The sequence below is a fragment of the Stegodyphus dumicola genome, chromosome 4 (genome assembly GCF_044657685.1).
Source record: "Stegodyphus dumicola isolate Sdum_Otavi_A_Nest chromosome 4, ASM4465768v1".
NCBI classification, from domain to species: Eukaryota; Metazoa; Arthropoda; class Arachnida; order Araneae; family Eresidae; genus Stegodyphus; species Stegodyphus dumicola.
Window position 1 is genome coordinate 146,995,449 of NC_140771.1, and position 20,596 is coordinate 147,016,044.

Sequence of the window (20,596 nt, forward strand, 5' to 3'; positions counted from 1 at the left end):
ACTTATTCGACTAACAAGCACTTAATGTTTTTATCGCTTCAATGTCAAAATCATTTAGTAATCAGATAATAGGTGAAATTCAGTAGTTCAAATTCAAATCTAGTTGGGCGTTGGTTTCTAATTAAAAACTATGCAACCCGAAATAGTTTCTGTTAAAAAAGCCTCAATATTATTTAATGCATTTTTTTTTATTTTGAAATAAATGTTAAAAAAAAAAAAGTTGAATAATTCCATCAGTTGTTAAAGAAGACGCGCACAACGAAATTCAATATGATTTAAAACATTTATGTAAAGTAGATATGAGATAAAAAATTCGTGAATTTTTGTATTAAGGGTTATTAAATGCTTTGTTTATGAAATGAAATATTTAGATGCTATTAACTGATTCCGTTTCACTTAAGTCAAACTCCTTTATGCTCACACTATTACTGACGAAAACCATAACAGGTATGAAAGAATTCTTTAAGAAAATTTGCAATTTTCATTTAGAATTGCTCGAAACTCTAAAATAGAATTCACGAAATGAAATTGCTTTAAAGAATTACTTGAAGATTTAGATGCACTGCTGAAATCAGTGGTTGGAGATTTAAACACTGGTGCTAGGTGCATGTTCAAAATTTAAAGCCATTTTGTGGAGACTTTTCATGAATGTGATTTTCCAAACACAAAATTGGCTCAAATACATTTTCATTCTGTCGTACTTTTAAAAGAATGTTCAAGTTAAGAAAATGTGAATTTTTAAGATTTTTTAAAGTATTTTAAAGAAATTTTTACAGTCTAAATAAACATATTTATATCTTAACAAAGTCATTCGTATGCCTTGTGATGAATGCTTTCATATAAAGAAATACTTATAACTAATCCCTTTTTAAAAATATTTAGTTTAAATTCGTCACAACTGTGTGTTCGTCGGGTAAGAGGGAAAATTAAGTAAATTTTGGATACCAAAAGTTTGTGAATTTTTCCATCTATATGATTTATTTAATGTATTACTCAATTTATAATAATTTTTGTCAGTGTAACAGTATGAATTAATGCACTTTCTAATAATAATTAATGCTTCACAGTTGCAATAATAGTTAATGCTTCACAGTTGTAACAAAATGTTAACCATTTGAAGAACGACATTCCAGCAGTACTTCTATTATTATTCATAAATATCAGCATTATGTTCATTACACAGTGTCTTCACATGAAAGGAGAAAAAAGAACGAAATCGTAGTTCGGTTAATGGCAGCACCGCCGTAGACAAACAAGGAACTAAGCTTTGTTAATAAGTCAGATAAAATTTCCGTTTATTTTCATTGGCAGTGTGGAATAGTTATAGTAAGAAGTTCTCAAAATTCAGTCAAAATGATCAATTTGTTATTTTAGTTTCATGAACATAATATGTAAGTGATAATATTAATGTTTAATGTAAAAAGAATTAATTTCAGTTGAAGTTTTATGTTTATATTCTACATTATTTACGATTCTACACAATTATTTTATTTTGCTTCTAGCTTTCAAATTATGTATATTTGGAATAAAAACCTTACGATTATTTTTGCCTTAATATTCATACCAAGTTTTCAGTTATTTTTCTGTTATACCAATTTGCTTCATTACGGATCTGAATTAAGTACATTGCTTCATTACGGATCTGAATTCTAAATATAATTTTATAATATCTCGCAGTTTTTAGCATTGATACTTTCCTTGTTCTGATAAATTTTTAATAAGATCTCAGCGTCAAGGAATTAATACGTAAACTGCGGGGGGGGGAGGACAGTTCTGTATCTCCCGTTCTACTGGGCCAACTGACGAAATTCAAATTGTGTTTTACATGTGCCGAAAGCGTGACTTAGGATATGTTTTAAACTTAGGATATGTATACTTAGGATATATAGTTTTAAAGGATTCGAAAATAACTATGGATTTAATATGAAAAAACACTTTAATTGCAGATATTTACGAAATTTAGAAGCAGTTGTACTTACAAACAATGCTAGAGCTTATTTTTAAAACATAAAACTTAAACAGACTTGAGTTGTAGCTGGTATAATTCAAACAACCTCCCACCTTGCAATTTGTAGGATACCTATGAGTTGCAACGAAAGTTAAAAATCAAGTCTATTGGGAATTTTAACCCGTCGACCAGCTCTAGTGACAAAATCTGGGACTTTGGGGGATGAATCATCATCTTCACTGGAATCTGAATCATTAGCTGCAGGGCGTAGAGGCATCTTCGTAGAGGCACTTTCATCCCTTCGAGTATCTTGGGCGATGAATAGTAACCTTTCCGAACTGTTGATTTCTAACGGATAAAGTCTTTGGAATGGTCTCAACTCCTCTCCATCACTGCTCTCACTCTGGCAACTCTTGAGTGCCCATCTGCTCCAGAAAAGACATCAATGACGATTCCTAAAGGCCAGTTGATACGGTTGCCATCTTTTTCTAAGAGAATAACCTTCCCAACTCTTAAAGATTCTTCCTGGCTCTTACCTTTTTGAATCAACATTGTTAAATAATCATTTCGAAATCTAATTCTTAAATCCTGCCTTAAATTTTGTACAAAACGCATTCTTATATTTAGGCTTTTATTATCGATTTCGACTAAATCAGTTGTTTTACTGCTAGGAATACTTTGTAAGAAACAAGTGGGAGATAATGGCTTCAGACCTTCCGAATTGTCTTCAATATATGTAAGTGGCCTAAAGTTTATTGTAGCCTCGTTGTAACATAGAATAGTTTTCAACTCTTCAATTTCTTTCTTTCAACTAGTCAATTTCTGACCAAAATTCTTCTTAGCATCTCTTTCAACATTCTAATCATGCGCTCTCACCATCCTCCCCACAAGGCAGCTGTTGGAGGGTTAAAATTCCATTTGATTTTCTTGGTAGTGGAAAACAACATGATCTTCTCCCAATCTAAATCTTTCAGAGCATTGCTTGAACCAATGAAGTTTGTACTGTTGTCAGTGTAGATTATATTTACTCTATCTCTTCGAGAAAAGAATCTTCAAAGTCATATTAAAAACTTCTATAATACAGCTGTCCAGATAAAAAGATTCTTTGAGTAGAAAAGCTGTTTGCTTCCTTGAGCGTTCACTTGATGGTAAGCTATAGTTGCTTCTAGTAAAAATGGACTAGGAGAAGCACCGAATATCACTCTACAGTGAAGAGTGATTATTTCTTCTCGTCTTAATAACTCCTTCCATCACAGAGATTTAAAATATTCCCTATCCTCTGGATTTAAACTGGTTTGTAAAAATGCTTTTGTGATGTCAGATGTTACGCCAGTTGCGTTTTTCCGAAACTGCATTATCAATTTGAGTACCAACTCTAATAAATTTGGCCCTTTTTCTAAACAATTATTCAAGGAATTTCCTTTGGAATCTTTCGTCGATGTGTCAAAAACCAGACGATTTTTTGTTGCTGTTACACCAGTTTTTATCACAGGATGATGTGGTAAATGGTGTCCCTTTTTCTCGTCTTTACCTATAATTTCAATAATTCCATCCAGAACCCACTCATTAAACACATCATCGTATTCTCTTAAATGTCCAGATCTAATGTGATTTTTGGTAGTTGACATTAACCGTTTAGTGGCTAATTCTTTATTCGTTTCTAGTTCTGGACGTCCACTTTTCCATGGCAGACATACTTCATATCTTCTGTCTTCGTTTCTTTTAATAGTTTTACGGAAAAAATCTACTGTTTCTTCATCGGTTACCTGCCTCGACTTTACTTCTGCAGGACGTCTTATACCGATGACATCTAGGCTCTATAACTCCGTCAAATCCAAATTATTAGCATATACAATATTCTCAAAAGATTTTGAGTAGTTTCTTTGTTTACCTTGAAGCGTTCATCCAATTTTTGTTTTAATAGCTATTAAATTATTATCAATGGGCTCAATTCTCCCATTCAATAATGCGCCAAGATAATCTGCTCCTATTAAAAAACCTATTTCAGACACATATTGTCCTGTATCACTTAAACGTATATTTTTCTTTTTCCAAAATTGGAAAAATATCAGGATCCTCTATGCTGAAATTGCACCACATATCTTATTTTTATCCAAAACTGAAATATTGTACTTGAAATTTGAACACAAGCTTTGTAATGTAATATAGTAGACATTGTGGGACTCTTGTTTAGTTTCACTGCCCTCAAAACTTCCATGACTCATCATTTCTTGATCTACAGGTTTCAGTCCGAATTTCTGTGCAATATCGTTTCGTATGAAAGATCTCTGAGCACCTGTATCAAATAACCCGCGAACGATTCCGGACCTGTCCTCATTGATGATTTTCACCAATACAGTTAAGAATAATGTTGGCGAATTTTTTGGTGGCAAAAGAACCTGTGCATCCGATTCAGACTGTTTGTCTTGTTTTGATTGATTTATATTTGGTCACATAATGCTATGGTGTTTTTTCTTGCATATAATTCACTTTAAATAAGCTTTGCAGGTCTTAGAATTGTGTTTCGGTTTACAAATAGACGAAACAAGCCCCCTTTTCTTCAATGCTTCCCTTTTCGCCTCCAGTGACATCTCAGTAGCCTTAAAGCATTCTGAGGTATTATGAAACGACTTGTTACAAAATAAACAATGCTTGCCATTTTTCTCAGCTCTTTGCTTTTCATTGGATACAATACAAGCTGCAGTGGGAACGTTTTCTTTCGCTTTAAATTTTTCAAATTCTTGATCATTCGCAAACCCTGATCGAGCAAGTTGCAACCGCTCTTCACTTTCGACTTCCAAACGAAGAAATTCTAAGTTTCCTAATATGTGTCATCTTTTCTTTATTTTCTACACGGTTATATCCTACTCCTTGATAAGAACCTCTGGCAGAGCTTTTTCTACTAAAGGATATAACATTGCTTCATATGTTTCAGACGTTACCCCTAAAGTCTCTAATGCTCGTAGCTGAGTCTCCAATTTATCATTAAGAATCCTCAAAATAAAAATTTTGCCACTTTTCGCTTGCTTAACGCAAGCGAAAAGTTCATGATTTAAAAGATTCAAAAGTTCATGAACATAAATTTGAACTAATAGTTCACCTTCAGCAAACGAGATTTCAGTTGTTCAATAGCATTATAATAGATTTCGTCAAGTGGTATAAAACTTGCAACTAAATCTCTGGCCGTTGAACCTTCTACAGTTGCTTGTAAAAGATACTGAAATTTATCATCTGCATCAATGCTATCATCATCATGAATTTTTTAAAATTGTCCCCAGATTCCTAGCCAGATTTTAATATTACCATCAAAACGTTTCAATTCTAACTTAGGAAGACGGAAATTTCGCTTAGTTTCATTTACTACACTGGAAATATTGCCCTTTCTTTCAGTGGTTGAGAACATTAAATCAACTTTCGTTTTTATAGCAACCTACTGATTTCGTTAGCTTTCCGTTAAATCTATATCCTTAGAAAATTCATCTTCATTAAAATTTTCCATTTCTAGCTACTTTTAACTTTTTCATCTAACTGAAATAATCTGTCAGCTTTATCATTAAAAATATTAAATACAGATATCAAATCAATCTTACTTACCGCTTCATCTTTTAGAACAGTTTCCACTTCTTTCAAAGAAGTTGTGAAATATCGCCGTAATTCTGCTCTTTCTCGTTTTAAATTATCCATAGTCCTGTCGTACGGACGCCAGTATTTTAAAGGATTCGAAAATAATTATGGATTTAATATGAAAAAACACATTAATTGCAGATATTTACAAAATTTAGAAGCAGTTGTACTTACAAACAACGATAGAGCTTACTTTTAACACATAAAACTTAAATAGAGTTGAGTTGTAGTTGGTATTACTCAATTAGATTTATATACTATAACACATATTAACTAATATAATTTATTTACTAAATAATATTGATTATATTATCTCCTAAGATTAATTAATATTTTTACACAAAATCGGATTTTTTCTGAAATGGCATGCCAATCTTTTTCCGTATTTCGATTCCTCGACCCAAATCCTGCCTAAATATTAAATTTTGTAAAATTTGATGCGAAATTTATGGAGAAATTTAAAAATTTACCTTGGCCCATTTTTTTCAGTTTACGCCAAGAATAATTCACTTAGCGAGCTTCTTAATTTATAGCAACCTATTTTCCTTTTCTTTTTACTTCCTTGTACGAAGTAAGAAGAAAGGATTGTAATCGAGAAAATTTTCAGGCATCATACTTCAACGAACCGCTATCGAATGCAATTTAACGATGTTTTTGCGTGATATCTGTATGTAAGGACAGAATAAAAGACTTTTTCCCCCAAAAAAATTATAAAACTGATTTAAAATGAATTCTGAAGAGAATTTTTCGGGGCATCTGTACATACGTATCTCGCATAACTCAAAAACGAGTAGCCTCAGAACGTTGAAATTTTGTATATAGGACTGATATAACATGTAGATGTGCACCTCGTATTTTGGTTGCAATCGGCCGCACCAAACACATATAAATATATGTATATATATATCCACTTTGTTAACCGGCTCGGTGATCTCAGTTTCTTTACTCTTATATGTTTGTAAGTTGTGCATTTTTTGCTTTAAAAGTGATTGAATTATGTTGTTCTTATCTTCCGGTTAAAATTTTTATGCCTTTAGTAAATCTGTATGCAATATTTGTGGAGTTATCAACAATTTAAAAGTTGTTTAAGTGCAGCTAAGCCTAATTATTTTTGCAATGGCGGACATGTTTGTCTACATTTCAAACTTGGCAAAATAGCGGATTTGTTGCCAATCTAGAGAAACTAAGCTTCGCAACAACAAAGATAACGCCTTCTTTTATTCTTGCCAATTAAATCATATTTAATGAATTCTGAATTTATTCGAGGAAATGCGTGTTTAAGATTTACTTCGTAATTTTTAATATAGATATTTTGAGATTTTACGTATTTTTGCTTTGTCGGGAAGTGGGAACTGAATTAATTGAATGAGGAATACTGATTCGTCTGCGAAAAACTGTTTGTTTTTTGTTCTGTTTGCTTAATTTCTTTTATACATCGTTTTAGATTTATTATAGTAATAGAACATGTGGCCACGATTACATAATTCTTCAAATGATATAAATTTATATGCATTCTGAGTTATAATATGAATGAAATGTAACGCTGTTGAGTGAACCGCCAGAGTGACGCTATGGTAAACAAATATCGTGAATTTTAAAGAGTTCATTTATTCTATTGTGGTTTATGCGCTATTGATGAAGTAGATTTAATTCAATCCAATAAGTTTAAATGAAATGCAAGAAAAAATTGCATATAATTTAATATTCCTTACAAGGAAGTCATATGGTGTACACATCAGATTTTTTTCATTGTAAACGAGTGGAAAAAATGTCATCGTTCATTATTTTTAATCATTTTAACAAAGTGCGTAAATCACGTTTGGCGTTATTATCGTGTATAACTAATATGCCAAATTTTAAAACGCGCCACTATGTAAATTCACGTAAATCCTAGGAAATTTTGAATAAAAACTCTAATTTTTTTGCAGGTATACTTAGGTATACGTCTACTTTAAGATGATGGTAAAAATTTTATAGGTTGTAATTCAAAATATTTTTCGAAAAATTTATAAAAAAATATCTAAAAATACAATTTTTTTAAAACAAATAATAAAAAAATGTGCGAATTATGTTTAGGTTAAGCCTAAATTTCGAATTTTGAAAGGAGAAATCACGTAAGTTTAATAAAAAAAGAGATATTAATAAATATATATCAAATTTAATTAACATTGAGGAGCTAAAATTTTGAGAGCTAATTTTATTAAAAACTACTCGTGCGATATTTACAAAACTTGGCAGTTTGTCGTAATTTGAGTCGTAGAATCGAAATATGAAAAAACATTGGCATGGCATTTGAGAAAAGTCCGATTTTGTGTCAAAATACCTGTATTAGAACAATGCTATATATAAATCTAATACATATCCTAAGTCGCGCTTTCGAGACATATAAAAAGTTCAATCGGCCCTGTAGAACGGAAGATATAGGAACTGTCCCACTTTTTTTTTCCGCAGTGTACGATTTATATATTGTATTTATTCACAAGTTTCTTAGTATTAAATTAAAGCAATTGAGTAAATCTCTTAGCATATGTAAAATTCCAATTTTAAAAGAAATAATATTTCTTTCCTTTTAGTTTGTATGTATTTTATGGTCTTTATTTATAGGAAAGAGTAGTAGAACATGCCTCCTGGGAACAGGACGGAGTGAAACAACTTCGTAGGCTCTACGATGTATGCATTTCTCCGATTGAAGATTGCTTGCCTGAAAGCAGCGATGAAAATGCACCAAAAATAACTATTATACCTCATGGTATTTATATTATCTGCATAAAATGTTACATGATTTCTTTAAACAATTTTATTTGATATTTCAACTTTAATATTAGAAAAATAATTATATTTGAAATGTTTTAAATTATTTTAGTTATAATTAAGTTACTATTTGATTTTTAGCATTTAATTTAACATTATACTATCATAATGAATTAAGCTGAAAAACAATTGCAAAGTTCTGAATTTTTTACTAAATTTCTTCATGAACTTACAAGCAACAGAAAGTTTTATAACATGTGATTCAATATGCAGAAAAATTTATTGAGAGTAGCAACATAAAAATTAATAAAATTAAACTAAAATATGCATAAGGTTTTGCTTAAGTTTACTACGAATAAATAACAAAATGCGAAAATATGACAAACGTCTCAGCATTTTACTCATTAGGTTTATATCATAGGTGGCCCCTGAGAAAATCAAAGCTTTCATCAATTAACTTTAACATTAATAAACTTTAAGAATTTATGGCTACAGTTCTAATTCTGCTCCTCGGCTTTCTGGTCGAATCTATTGACAGGTCCTGTGCTGTCAGAGCTCAGAAAATTGCACTACTACTTGCTATATATCTACACCTCTTGACATTCAGCTGTAAATTTATTTTAATTAGTACTTTATGTTAATATCTACTATGCATTTTGCCCTTTGTGACCATGCTTACTACAGTTTCAAATTTATATTACAAAATATGGTATCAGAAAAAATTCTATCGAAATTGGTTTAATCAATAATTGGGCGAGCTTTCCATTAATAACCTAAATTTATTAATATGTGTTTTAGACCTGAATTTCATATTTGTTACGGTCGCTAAGATTTTATTTATGTCAGGTACATAATTTTGGAGGTTCGTTATTCTACATAAATTTATCTAAATAGTTTAAAGCTTCTGCTTAATGTTTGAATTATTTATGTTTTAACTGCCGAAGTAGTTTTTATTATGACAGAATAATTTAAATTAATTTCAGAATTACACTCATATCCATAAATTAAGGATAATTCGGAGTAACGCGGAAATCGAACTCTAAAATAAATATATTACCTGTAAAATCACTACACACATCTTCAAGAATCATATGCAAATTTCAGGAAGTAACCAGATGACACCGATGGTATGTCACAATGACGAGAGTGTAAGAGAGTGATATATAAGGAATACAGGCACAGAAGTAAAATTGTTCGCAGGCACTTTATAAGCATTTCTGTGCAATAACCGAATAGTTATGACATAAAGGACGCATTTGGATGATTTTTTACGTGGTAGAATTATCGGCCGTCTGGAATGTGGCTGTACCCAACTGGAAGTATCAGACGAACTTGGAATTGCCTAGAGTGTCATCTCCAGGCTTTGGCAACGATTCCAAGATGAAGGTAATGTGAGTAGACGTTACAGCACAGGTCGCCCCAGAGTTACAACGGCGAATGACGACCGGTATTTGGCAGTTACTGCCAAAAGAAACAGGCGGAGCACAGCCTCAGACCTGTCTCGTCAGCTCTCTTCAGTCACTGGTGCGATAATTTCAAGGCAGACCGTGTACAGACGCTTAGGGCAGATTGGTCTATATGCTCGTAGACCTGTCAGATGCTTTCCACTTGCTGCAACTCATTGTCGCCTACGGTTAGCCTGGAGTAGAGAGCATGCATTGTGGACACCACAACAGTGGGCTTGTGTGATGTTTTCCGACGAGTCCAGGTTTACCTTGCAGTCTGATTCTCGCCGGACTTTCATATGGAGAGCTCCAGATACCCGTTACCACCAAGAAAACATTATTGAACTACACCGTTACGGTGGTGCAGGAGTGCTCGTTTGGGGTGGAATTATTCTGGGTTCCAGAACTGACCTGCATGTTCAAATTGGAACCATGACAAGCCAAATCTATCGGGACGTCATTCTGGAACAACATGTACGTTTGTTTCAGGGCGCCATGGGCGCACAATTTGTGTTTATGGATGACAACGCCCGTCCTCACCGTGCAAACATCGTAAGCGAATGCCTTCAATCGGAGGATATCACCCGTATGGACTGGCCAGCATTCTCACCGGACTTGAATCCAGTAGAGCACGTGTGGGACATGCTTGGCCGACGAGTTGCAGCCCGTCAACCTCCTCCTACATGTCTACCGGAACTTCGGAGAGCATTGCTTTTTGAGTGGTGTAATATCCCCCAAGATCAGATCGATAATTTGATACTCAGCATGCCTAGGCGTCGTAACGGAACGTATTGCATCGTCTGGGAGACATACAATGTATTAACAATCAATACCAACCATGTAGTATTGGTTTTTTGTAAATAGTTTTTTTTTTTTGTAATTTGCTCCAGGGAGAAAAAATCGCTAATTTTTTTAATAATATCAAACATATAGCATCTTTTTTTGCTCTTTACCCTTTTGTTTAATAAATAAGCTTTACAAATAAGTCAAATTTGGTTTGCTTCTAACTCTTCTTTTGCCTGATTTTGCATTATCCTTAATTAATGGACATGAGTGCACAATTTATGGAGCTTTTCTTTGCGTTTATTTCTTTACTATGCAAATCATATTTACATTGTACTGCGTAAGAATAAACTAATTATCAAGTAATTGCAACACTTTTTGTGTGCAAATCGCTTTTGGTTGGTAGAGGAGTTATGCAATTATTTGCTTGATGCAGGGACTGTATTAATTTTTGTAATAAAGTGTAGTATTTTGAAAAAATTCCGTTGAAAAATACCGTTGATTTTGTGGAAAATGCTTTTCTGAAAGCGCACAATTTTTATTAAAAGTTCGAAGAATACAAGACGGTAAATTTTTCAAAGATGAAAATACTAACAGATGAAATATAAAAATTCTTCTCTGACCTTAGTCTTGTGAAGGAAATTTATAGGGTATTATGTAAATTCAGAGGCATGATAATGTTTTCCCAAATTAATGCATCTCTGAGTATTTAATAAAGCAATGAAATAGGAAAAAATTTCAGATAAAACTAAAAATGATGATATTTAAAAGAAATTTGGAAAGAGGTGGGAAACTAACGAGAGATATTTAAATATACAGTACATTAATGCCTTTAATCCAGTCTAAATTCCATTCTGTTAAATTTATAGGTCTCCGCAATAATTTCGTGGAATAAAAAAATCCCTGAGAAAACAACGCAGGGGGGGGCATCGTCATAAGACACATCGCACGAGAAAAGAAAGCAAGGGGAAAACTTCGCAGTTCTATAACATCGGTTTATAAAACATCGTGGTTGAAAATAAAGTTGCTTAAAATTTTTGCAGTGTTAACACATCGTCGTAGAAAATATTGTGGTAAAAAGTAAAGAAACTACAAACATCGCATGACGATAATATCGCAGAATGTGTTTTCAGACTTCAAAAGTTTTCTCTCGAAATCGATAGAGTCTTAACTGAAATCTGCGGCAAACACAAGGTTGTTTCTTTGCCTTATTTTATGACAGTACTGATAGTCTGACTTAAGAAAATAGATTAATTAAAAAAAAAATCTGAAATGTTTCAGATTTTAAATTACGTCCAAAGGGGCGTTTTATTAACGTTTTGAGTGTTACCTTTATTTATTAAATATCATGTTCTTTGCACTTAAACCATAAAATTCAGTTCAAGAGCAATATCGCAAAATAATGTTAAATTAAGCATATCTTTAGAATTTCCGATATACACAGTCTCGCGAGCTGGAGATAAAAGTATTTTTTTTTTTTTTTTTCTATATAACGTTGCCATTTCTCGCTTTTAAAGCATTTAGTTTGTAAATCAAAAATTCGTTAAAGTTTTACAAAATATAAAATCTATAATAAAACAAATTCCAAATTTGGGATTTCAGATGCCCATATTCGCAGTAGGATTTCGTCATTCAAAATTCGATGGCTCTCTGTACCATTGTTTTATCACAATGCGAGAAATAGACAATCATTTATGCAGATTTTTCATTATTTAATTTCTTCAAATATAATGCAGGACTCTAACATTTTGTGGCAACAGTTTGAAAAGTGAACCGACGTTTATGAGTCCGACGCAAAATCGCAAAACGAAAACAATAGTCCTTCAGGGACTAAGCCCCTTTGGACTAATAATGTCCTTTAATAGATAGGTAACTGCATAAGTTTCAAAGTCTGTTAACTGCTACATGTTGTATTGATTTTCTACTCAGTTTCATTTTTTGACTGTTTAATTTTCCTTCTTGTTTTTTCAGTAAAAAATTATTAATAAATTCAGAAATAGTAAGTACAGAGGTAAAAATATTTTCTCCTCGCTCTTCAAATTATTATGCGAACATGTATTTAAAATTTATAAAGTCTGAAAACCCATGTTTGCGATGTTACCATCCTACTACAATAATATGCAGGTGCTTTATTTTTTATCCCGATATTTCCTTTAAAACCGTAAAGTTTTAAACCACTTTATTTTCTCCAACGATGTTTTTAACTACAATATTATAGAACTGCAATGTTTTCTCTTTGTTTTCTTTTCTCTCACGATCTTTTGTATGACGATGTATTTCTCTTGCGTTGTTTTTTTCTGCAGCGTTTTTGCCCGCAATGTTTTCTCCTGTAATCAATTCAAACAATACTGATATGCCGAATTTGTTGAAGAATGCCGAATTTGTTGACTAAAACTAAATTTTTTGACTAGTCGCACAAAAAAAAAAAATCAATAAAGAGGTGATTAATGGAAAACATCTGACATTCTTGAAAAAACATGATAAGTAGACTAACATTAACTAAACCAAATAAAGAAATTTTGTAGTCTAGCAACTGTTGATTTAGTTGATTTTTGATATGAAGTGGAGTCGGATATAAAGATTCAAATTCACTCAATAAACATTTTAACTGACTGAAAAGATTTAGAAGGCACATATAAGAAATGCAAATAATTTAAAAGATAATCGGAATATTAGAAATTCTCGGTGTACAAACACCCTAAACATATCTATTGGTAAGGGCATGAGAAGAACACAGCCATATTCTTGGAGCTATGTTAAAACACATTTCTTTCGAAATTAAAGGATTGACTAATTTATGAGCTATAGGCGGCAAGCGAGTAGGCGCAGCTAATTATGGAATACTGCAGCTAATATGTGATCAGTACTGCTTATACACTACATTCCGTAAATAAATCTGATGCCGATCAGCGATATCGTTTCACTAGAACTTTAAAAGTAAACGGAAGCTAAGTTTAAGTAAAATGTTTACTCAGTCGAACGAAAACAAAACTAACGAAAGCCTTATTTTATAAAATGAAGAAAGAAAAGATAGCAAAAGAAGGTACAGATGGAGAGAAAATGGTTTCTGCGTTTACTTAGATGGAATGATTTCATATATTTCGATGGATATTTGTGCATTACTACGTAAAAGTAATGTAAACTTCATTGTTATGTTTTGTCTTTAATACTGAAAACAAGACAAAAATGAGAAAGTTCGTCATAGTTAATAACATAAATATAGCCGTAGTTGTCTTGCCATGGCCGTACTTAATATAAAAAAAAAGTGTTCTGAATATAAACGCATGTTTAAATGTATATATGTTGCTCGCATCTGATTGAAAAGAAAGAAAAGTTGCTTGAAATATTTTTATTTCTTTCAGAGTTTTTATTTAACGTGCCTTTTTGCTGTCTAAAAAATGAAAAGAAGCAGTATTTTGTAGAACGCTTTTCCTTGAGTTATGTACCAAGCCTTAGAGCTCTCTTTCTACTCAACCAAAGGTATAAGTATCTCAAAGAGCGTCAAGGACAAAGGAAACTTCAGGTAATCTTTTGAACTGTGTCAGAATCTCTTTCCTTATGCCTCACCATTTTATTCTTGATATTACAATAGAATTCAAACATATCGTAACGAAAAGAATATTTACAACATAGTGTAAGTTTTTCCATGAAAAATATTTCAACCGTGTACGTTAAATATGACAGATATAATTACTTATTAGGATATGGCGCATCAGTATTTCCTTTTTCTTGCATTTTGCAACGTGTTAGAACATACATGATTAGAAATTAATATAATTCTGACTCTCTGGAATTTTGATATCTAGAACCGAACTATCCGAAAAGTGGTTTCTTCTTTTTAGGCCAAGTTAAATAAAGCTCATTATTAATTCATAATGTATTTTAAGTAAATTAAAAGTAATTTTATTGTTTCATTTTGTTGAAAACGCTTTTTTCAATTTCGTTTGAGAGAAAATAAATATAAAAATAATATTAATTAAAAAATGGTAATCTTTGTTGTTTTAAAATTTGATAAATGAAAAGGTAATATTTTGTCACTTGTCTTACAATAAATAGGTATTTTACATCAGAATAAGATAGCAAATGAACTTATTTCTCAGGTATTTGGATGACATGTGATGCCAATTAGTTCGCATATTTACTATTCTGCTGCACTGAATAGTCACTGTTTGCAAGGAGGTATTTTTCCATCCTCTGAATGTAATTAACGTGGCTTTAAAGTACACTCATGTCCATAAATTAAGGATAATGCAAAATCAGGCAAAAGAAGAGTTAGAAGCAAACCAAATTTAACTTATTTGTAAAGCTTATTTATTAAACAAAAGGTAAAAAGCAAAAAAATATGCTATATGTTTGATATTATCAAAAAAATTAGCGATTTTTTCTCCCTGGAGCAAATTACAAAAAAGACCTATTTACAAAAAAACAATATTACATGGTTGGTATGATTGTTAATCCATTGTATGTCTCCCAGACGATGCAATACAGTCCGTACAACGCCTAGGCATGATGAGTATCAAATTATCGATCTGATCTTGGGGGATATTACACCACTCAAAAAGCAATGCTCTCCGAAGTTCCGGTAGACATGTAGGAGGAGGTTGACGGGCTGCAACTCGTCGGCCAAGCATGTCCCACACGTGCTCTACTGGATTCAAATCCGGTGAGAATGCTGGCCAGTCCATACGGGTGATATCATCCGACTGAAGGCATTCGCTTACGATGTTTGCACGGTGAGGACGGGCGTTGTCATCTATAAACACAAATTGTGCGCCCATGGCGCCCCGAAACAAACGTACATGTTGTTCCAGAATGACGTCCCGATAGATTTGGCTTGTCATGGTTCCAATTTGAACATGCAGGTCAGTTCTGGAACCCAGAATAATTCCACCCCAAACGAGCACTCCTGCACCACCGTAACGGTGTAGTTCAATAATGTTTTCTTGGTGGTAACGGGTACCTGGAGCTCTCCATATGAAAGTACGGCGAGAATCAGACTGCAAGCTAAACCTGGACTCGTCGGAAAACATCACACAAGCCCACTGTTGCGGTGTTCACAATGCATGCTCTCTACTCCACGCTAACCGCAGGCGATAGTGAGTTGCAGTAAGTGGAACGCATCTGACAGGTCTACGAGCATATAGACCAATCTGCCCTAAGCGTCTGTACACGGTCTGCTTTGAAATTGTCGTACCAGTGGCTGAAGAGAGCTGACGAGACGGGTCTGAGGCTGTGCTCCGCCTGTTTCTTTTGGCAGTAACTGCCAAATACCGGTCCTCGTTCGGTGTTGTAACTCTGGGGCGACCTGTGCTGTAACGTCTACTCACAATACCATCATCTTGGAATTGTTGCCAAAGCCTGGAGATGACACTCTGGGCAATTCCAAGTTCGTCTGATACTTCCAGTTGGATACGCCTACATTCCAGACGGCCGATCATTCTACCACGTAAAAAATCATCCAAATGCGTCCTTTGTGTCATAACTATTCGGTTATTGCACTGAAATGCATATAAAGCGCCTGCGAACAATTTTACTTCTTTGCCTGTATTCCTTATATATCACTCTCTTACTCTTTCGTCATTGTGACGTACCATCGGTGTCATCTGGTTACTTCCTGAAATTTGCATATGATTCTTGAAGATTTGTGTAGTGATTTTACAGGTGATATATTTATTTTAGAGTTCGAATTCCGCGTGACTCCGAATTATCCTTAATTTATGGACATGAGTGTAAATTGTAGGCTGAAAACAGATGACTCAAACAAACCAAAGGAAGAAACTGCATTTTTGTGTTGCTTAAGTTGTTCTTAAGCCAACCGAAATGCACTTTTATTTCATTATTTAATAATTTGCTGCTTTCTCTTTAAGGCTAAAGAACTGAAAATGTACAGAGTGAATGAATTGTTAAATGTGAAAGTATTTGTGTTGCATGAAGGCTTGATAACTTGAACAGATAAATATCACATATTTAATTTTCTTCCACCTACATTTTCACCAACTTTTACCTCTCTATCAATGGAAAGAAATAGTTTTATCCATTAAGACGTACTTAATCTTTTTTTTTTAATTTATTGCAATGAAAACTTGTTTTGCATAATCTAAATTCTACTTTAGATTAACATTTGGTCACTTCAGTCTATCTTCTAAAGTAAGAACGCTATTTGATGTGATTAAGTCTAAAATTCACAGAAATTCTATTGAATGTTCTTTAGCGCCAGTTGCAACAAATGTTTTTATTTATTTATATATTATTAGTAGTTTAATATTTGTGGAATTTAGTATAAAGAAACAATTTGTTGTTGAGTTTTAAGGATCTAAGAAAAATATTAGGCAAATATATCGGCAAATGAATGTTATTTGCCGATATATGTAATACACAAACATATTTTATTCACGGCAATAATGGTGCGAATGTTTATGAAAATATCAGTCTCATGCATTATTAATTAAATAAATTAGGGTTGTTATTAAATACATATGTTAAAGATATTATTAAATATAAAATAAAGTAAGCCATAATGAAATATGCATACATTTCTTTTAAACTTGGGAGTTAATTAAATAGCATGCGACTTTAATTTAACTGATGAATTACACGTTTAATAAATATATCGAATGACAATACCTCTGAATAATAGCGTAACATAAATCTGGAAATTGAAAAGTTTAAACTTTAAGTTTTTAATATCCAAGTAACAAAAATCTGGAATTCATCGGACGTTGCAAATATTTAGTATCAAAACTTTTCCATCTCTTTTCCCGCTGCAGTTTATTATATTATGCTGCCATAGCAGAAATTATTCCACCGATTAGCTAAACCGACTAATCTCATAAATTTACCAATTTTAAGGCAGTCTTTATCTTTTTAGACAAAGTGGTTTTCGAGACTCAACAGTTTTCCTGATCGCAACATCTGTTCTTGATGCTAATCATTCTGACTCCCATTTTTTTTTCTTTGAAAACATACAGACTCCCCATGCACCACATTTGTACAACACGGGGCTTACAGAAGTAAGTTAACTAAAACATTAAAAGTTAAATGCATAAATAAAACGAACAAAAGCAGAGAACAGCAGTCTGGAATTCATGAAAACAGATAAGTTCACTGGCCAAGTCACTCCGAATATTTTCAAATCGTTCTGTAAGCATAATCTACGGCCATCAAATGTAGGGCATGATAAAATCAAATGTGCCACATCCTGAGGCTTTCTTTTTGAACATTCACATAAATTATTTGATCTTACATTAAAACGAAAAAGGTAACTTGCAAATTTACCGTGTCCAGATAAAAACTGAGACACTTTAAAATTTATAGAGAGGAAAAACTCGGAATGCAGTCTATGGTAAATAGAAGGGAAGAACGTTTTGGTGACCTCAGCATTACAAGATGAAATCATTCCTCATTCCACATAGCTAAAAGCTTCTTATAATGAAAGGACTCTTTGGAATGCTAATGTTGATATCAATGGGTAAATTTAAGGCATCTTTAACAAAGAAATCAGCTCTTTCATTTCCATAGAAACCATGATGAGCAAGCACGCAAGCAAAGCGGATATCAATTCCTCTATTTCTAAGTGAACTAACAGTTACTAGAGTTTCGATAACTAATCTGTCGCAGCTGGTAATGCTGTTCAAAAGTTGAAGAGAAGAAACAAGACGATAATTTGCACGATTATATAAACAATAAATCACTTCTTACAGAATACCAGCTAACTAGTAAGTACAGAAATTTTCAAAGGTTTAAAACATCCTTTTATTATAAACTCAACAAAATGAACAAAAGGCACTCCTGGTGCTTTCAAAGTCCGCCGGCGAGAAATTCAACGTAGAAATTCTGAAATGTAAGACTAAATTTAAATATCTAATAACCAAAGGCTACACAGAGTGATTTATACGAAGTTGGCTGTGAATTTAAACTATGGGCAAGTAACAATAATGCCAAAGATAGGAACTCTTACCTAAACAATATTAGTAACGTGACCTTCAAGCGGCAAAACACACTCTGACTTAACAATTTCAAACCTTCACTTAGATGCATGCAGCCTAATTTGCATTCTGGCGGAAAAACGAAAAGAGAGAAGTGACAGTAAAGGTTCGAAATATAAAATAACGGGTTAAACATATTCAATAAATCTTACAAGATCATAATTAATGAAACTAAGATTATAATACAAATTGTAATAAGATCGATAAAAATTAAAAATAGTATCATTTCCTAATCTTAAAATCTGTAATTATCATTACGCACTATTTTCCACTTATATTAAGACTTGTAAGAATTAAGCGCTGGACTATTATTTATATATTGATTAGTTAACTATGAAGGAATAAAAATACTAATGATTCTCTTTCTTTTAGTTGCTGGCCATGGGAGATCCAGTTATGGTTTTAGATGTTCCAGATTTACGTTATTCTGGTGATGAAGCAAAGAACGTCCAAACAATATTCGGATCGGAGCAATGCCGTTTGGCTCTAAAAGAAGAAGCAACAAAAAAATTATTGCTCTCGGAATTAAAAAACATTGATGTGCTTCACGTGGCCACCCATGCTTGTCCCCAGGATACTGAGGTGAGCGTGGGTAGCAGAAAAGAGAAACTTCATGGAATAATTAAATTAGTGGTGGGTAGCAAAAATATATATGTGTTAAGTGAAACGGTTTCAGCAAAACATTCATGAAGACAAAGATGCAAAGTTAGAATTTTATCATCTGATTTAGCTGATAAATGTGAAACATATTTATACGGGGTATACCATAATTATAATATCATAAGGCACTTGGTCCAATTTCATCAAATTGGTTTCTTTTGTTTACAACACATAGACACGTTCGATGCAGCCACACCAAAAACACACTTTCGAAATAGTTGTAAGATCAGTTTTACGACAATCTTTCTATTACATGGATTGCATTTACATTTCTAATTACATGGGTTGCAGATTAGTAGTTTTTATGGTGTAAAGCAAGGTTCCACAAGTAAAAGCAATGGGAGTTATGGGCTACCAATGAGGTCACTTGCCAGCTACTCTTCGATGATAATATTCTCGCACAAAAATTGCATCTTATAATGTCAAATGTAAGAGATAAGTTATATATTCTTATAGTCCAGAAATTATTGCTAAAAATAATGTATTTTCATCCAAAACGATTTCATTATTTTTATTATTACAGCCAGGAACTCAGATATTTTTTACATGATTCCAAATTAGGTACAGTACAGTCTGAGATATGAATGGCAGTTCCGTATTTCAGCAACTTCAGGTTTTTAGATCATGAATTTAAATCTAGTAATACGATAAGCAGACGTGGTTCAATAGGGCTTCACTAATTGTTTTGGTCCGATAAAAAAATATTAAGCCGCCACAGGGCCGACGTGAGAGCAAGAGCATTCGATGCTACCGCAAAGAATGTCAGAACTTACAAGCGGCAAAAATTTTAGAATTCAAAGTGCAGAATTCCAGTCAGAAGCAGAAAGTCAGCAGAATTTCGGACACTCAGAGATTGCACCAGGCGGCAAATTGCTTAGCGCTGGCTTTGCGCCCCCCCCCCCACAACCAAAGACCGAAAGTGTAATTCTGGTTAATATCAATACAACATTAATCAAGGTATTATTAGGCATGGGACTACTCCTTGCCAGCAGGCATTTTAAATTGGCATGCAAGAATCTCAATTAATCCAGAAAAAAACCGCATTTAGGGTTGTTTCCTTTGTATTATTTTATTCTGCATTTTTAGACTGTAAAGGGAGGATTCTTTTAAATTTATTTTATTAGCACAAACGGGCACTTTGCCAGAAGGAATATTAATTTCATTTTGGCATTTTGCGTTGGTTCACTATAAACGGCGTTTCGCTTTTCAAATTGTTCCACCAACTATTAGAGCTCTGCATTATATTTAAAGAAATTAAACAATGAAGAATTTGCATGTATGTATGTTTCTCGCACTGTGAAAAAACAGCGGTACCTAGAGACATCAAATTTTGAATAATGTAGTCCTCCACTTGAATATGGGCATCTGGAAGCCCGAATTAGGAATTCGTTTTAATATCT

At 33.0% G+C, this 20,596-nt stretch overlaps 1 protein-coding gene across 3 annotated transcripts in view; it reads left to right on the plus strand.

Moving 5' to 3' along the window:
- LOC118191352 (tetratricopeptide repeat protein 28-like) overlaps nt 1–20,596 on the plus strand; it is a 91,293-nt gene that overhangs the window by 53,534 nt on the left and 17,163 nt on the right. For 2 of the 3 annotated variants that reach the window (XM_085815593.1, XM_085815594.1), the window contains 3 exons: nt 8,177–8,321; nt 13,914–14,074; nt 18,909–19,169. In XM_085815593.1, coding sequence (XP_085671719.1) covers nt 8,177–8,321; nt 13,914–14,074; nt 18,909–19,169 — 567 coding nt within the window. The remainder of the gene's footprint in view (nt 1–8,176; nt 8,322–13,913; nt 14,075–18,908; nt 19,170–20,596) is intronic. The other variant, XM_085815595.1, reaches the window with a different exon arrangement.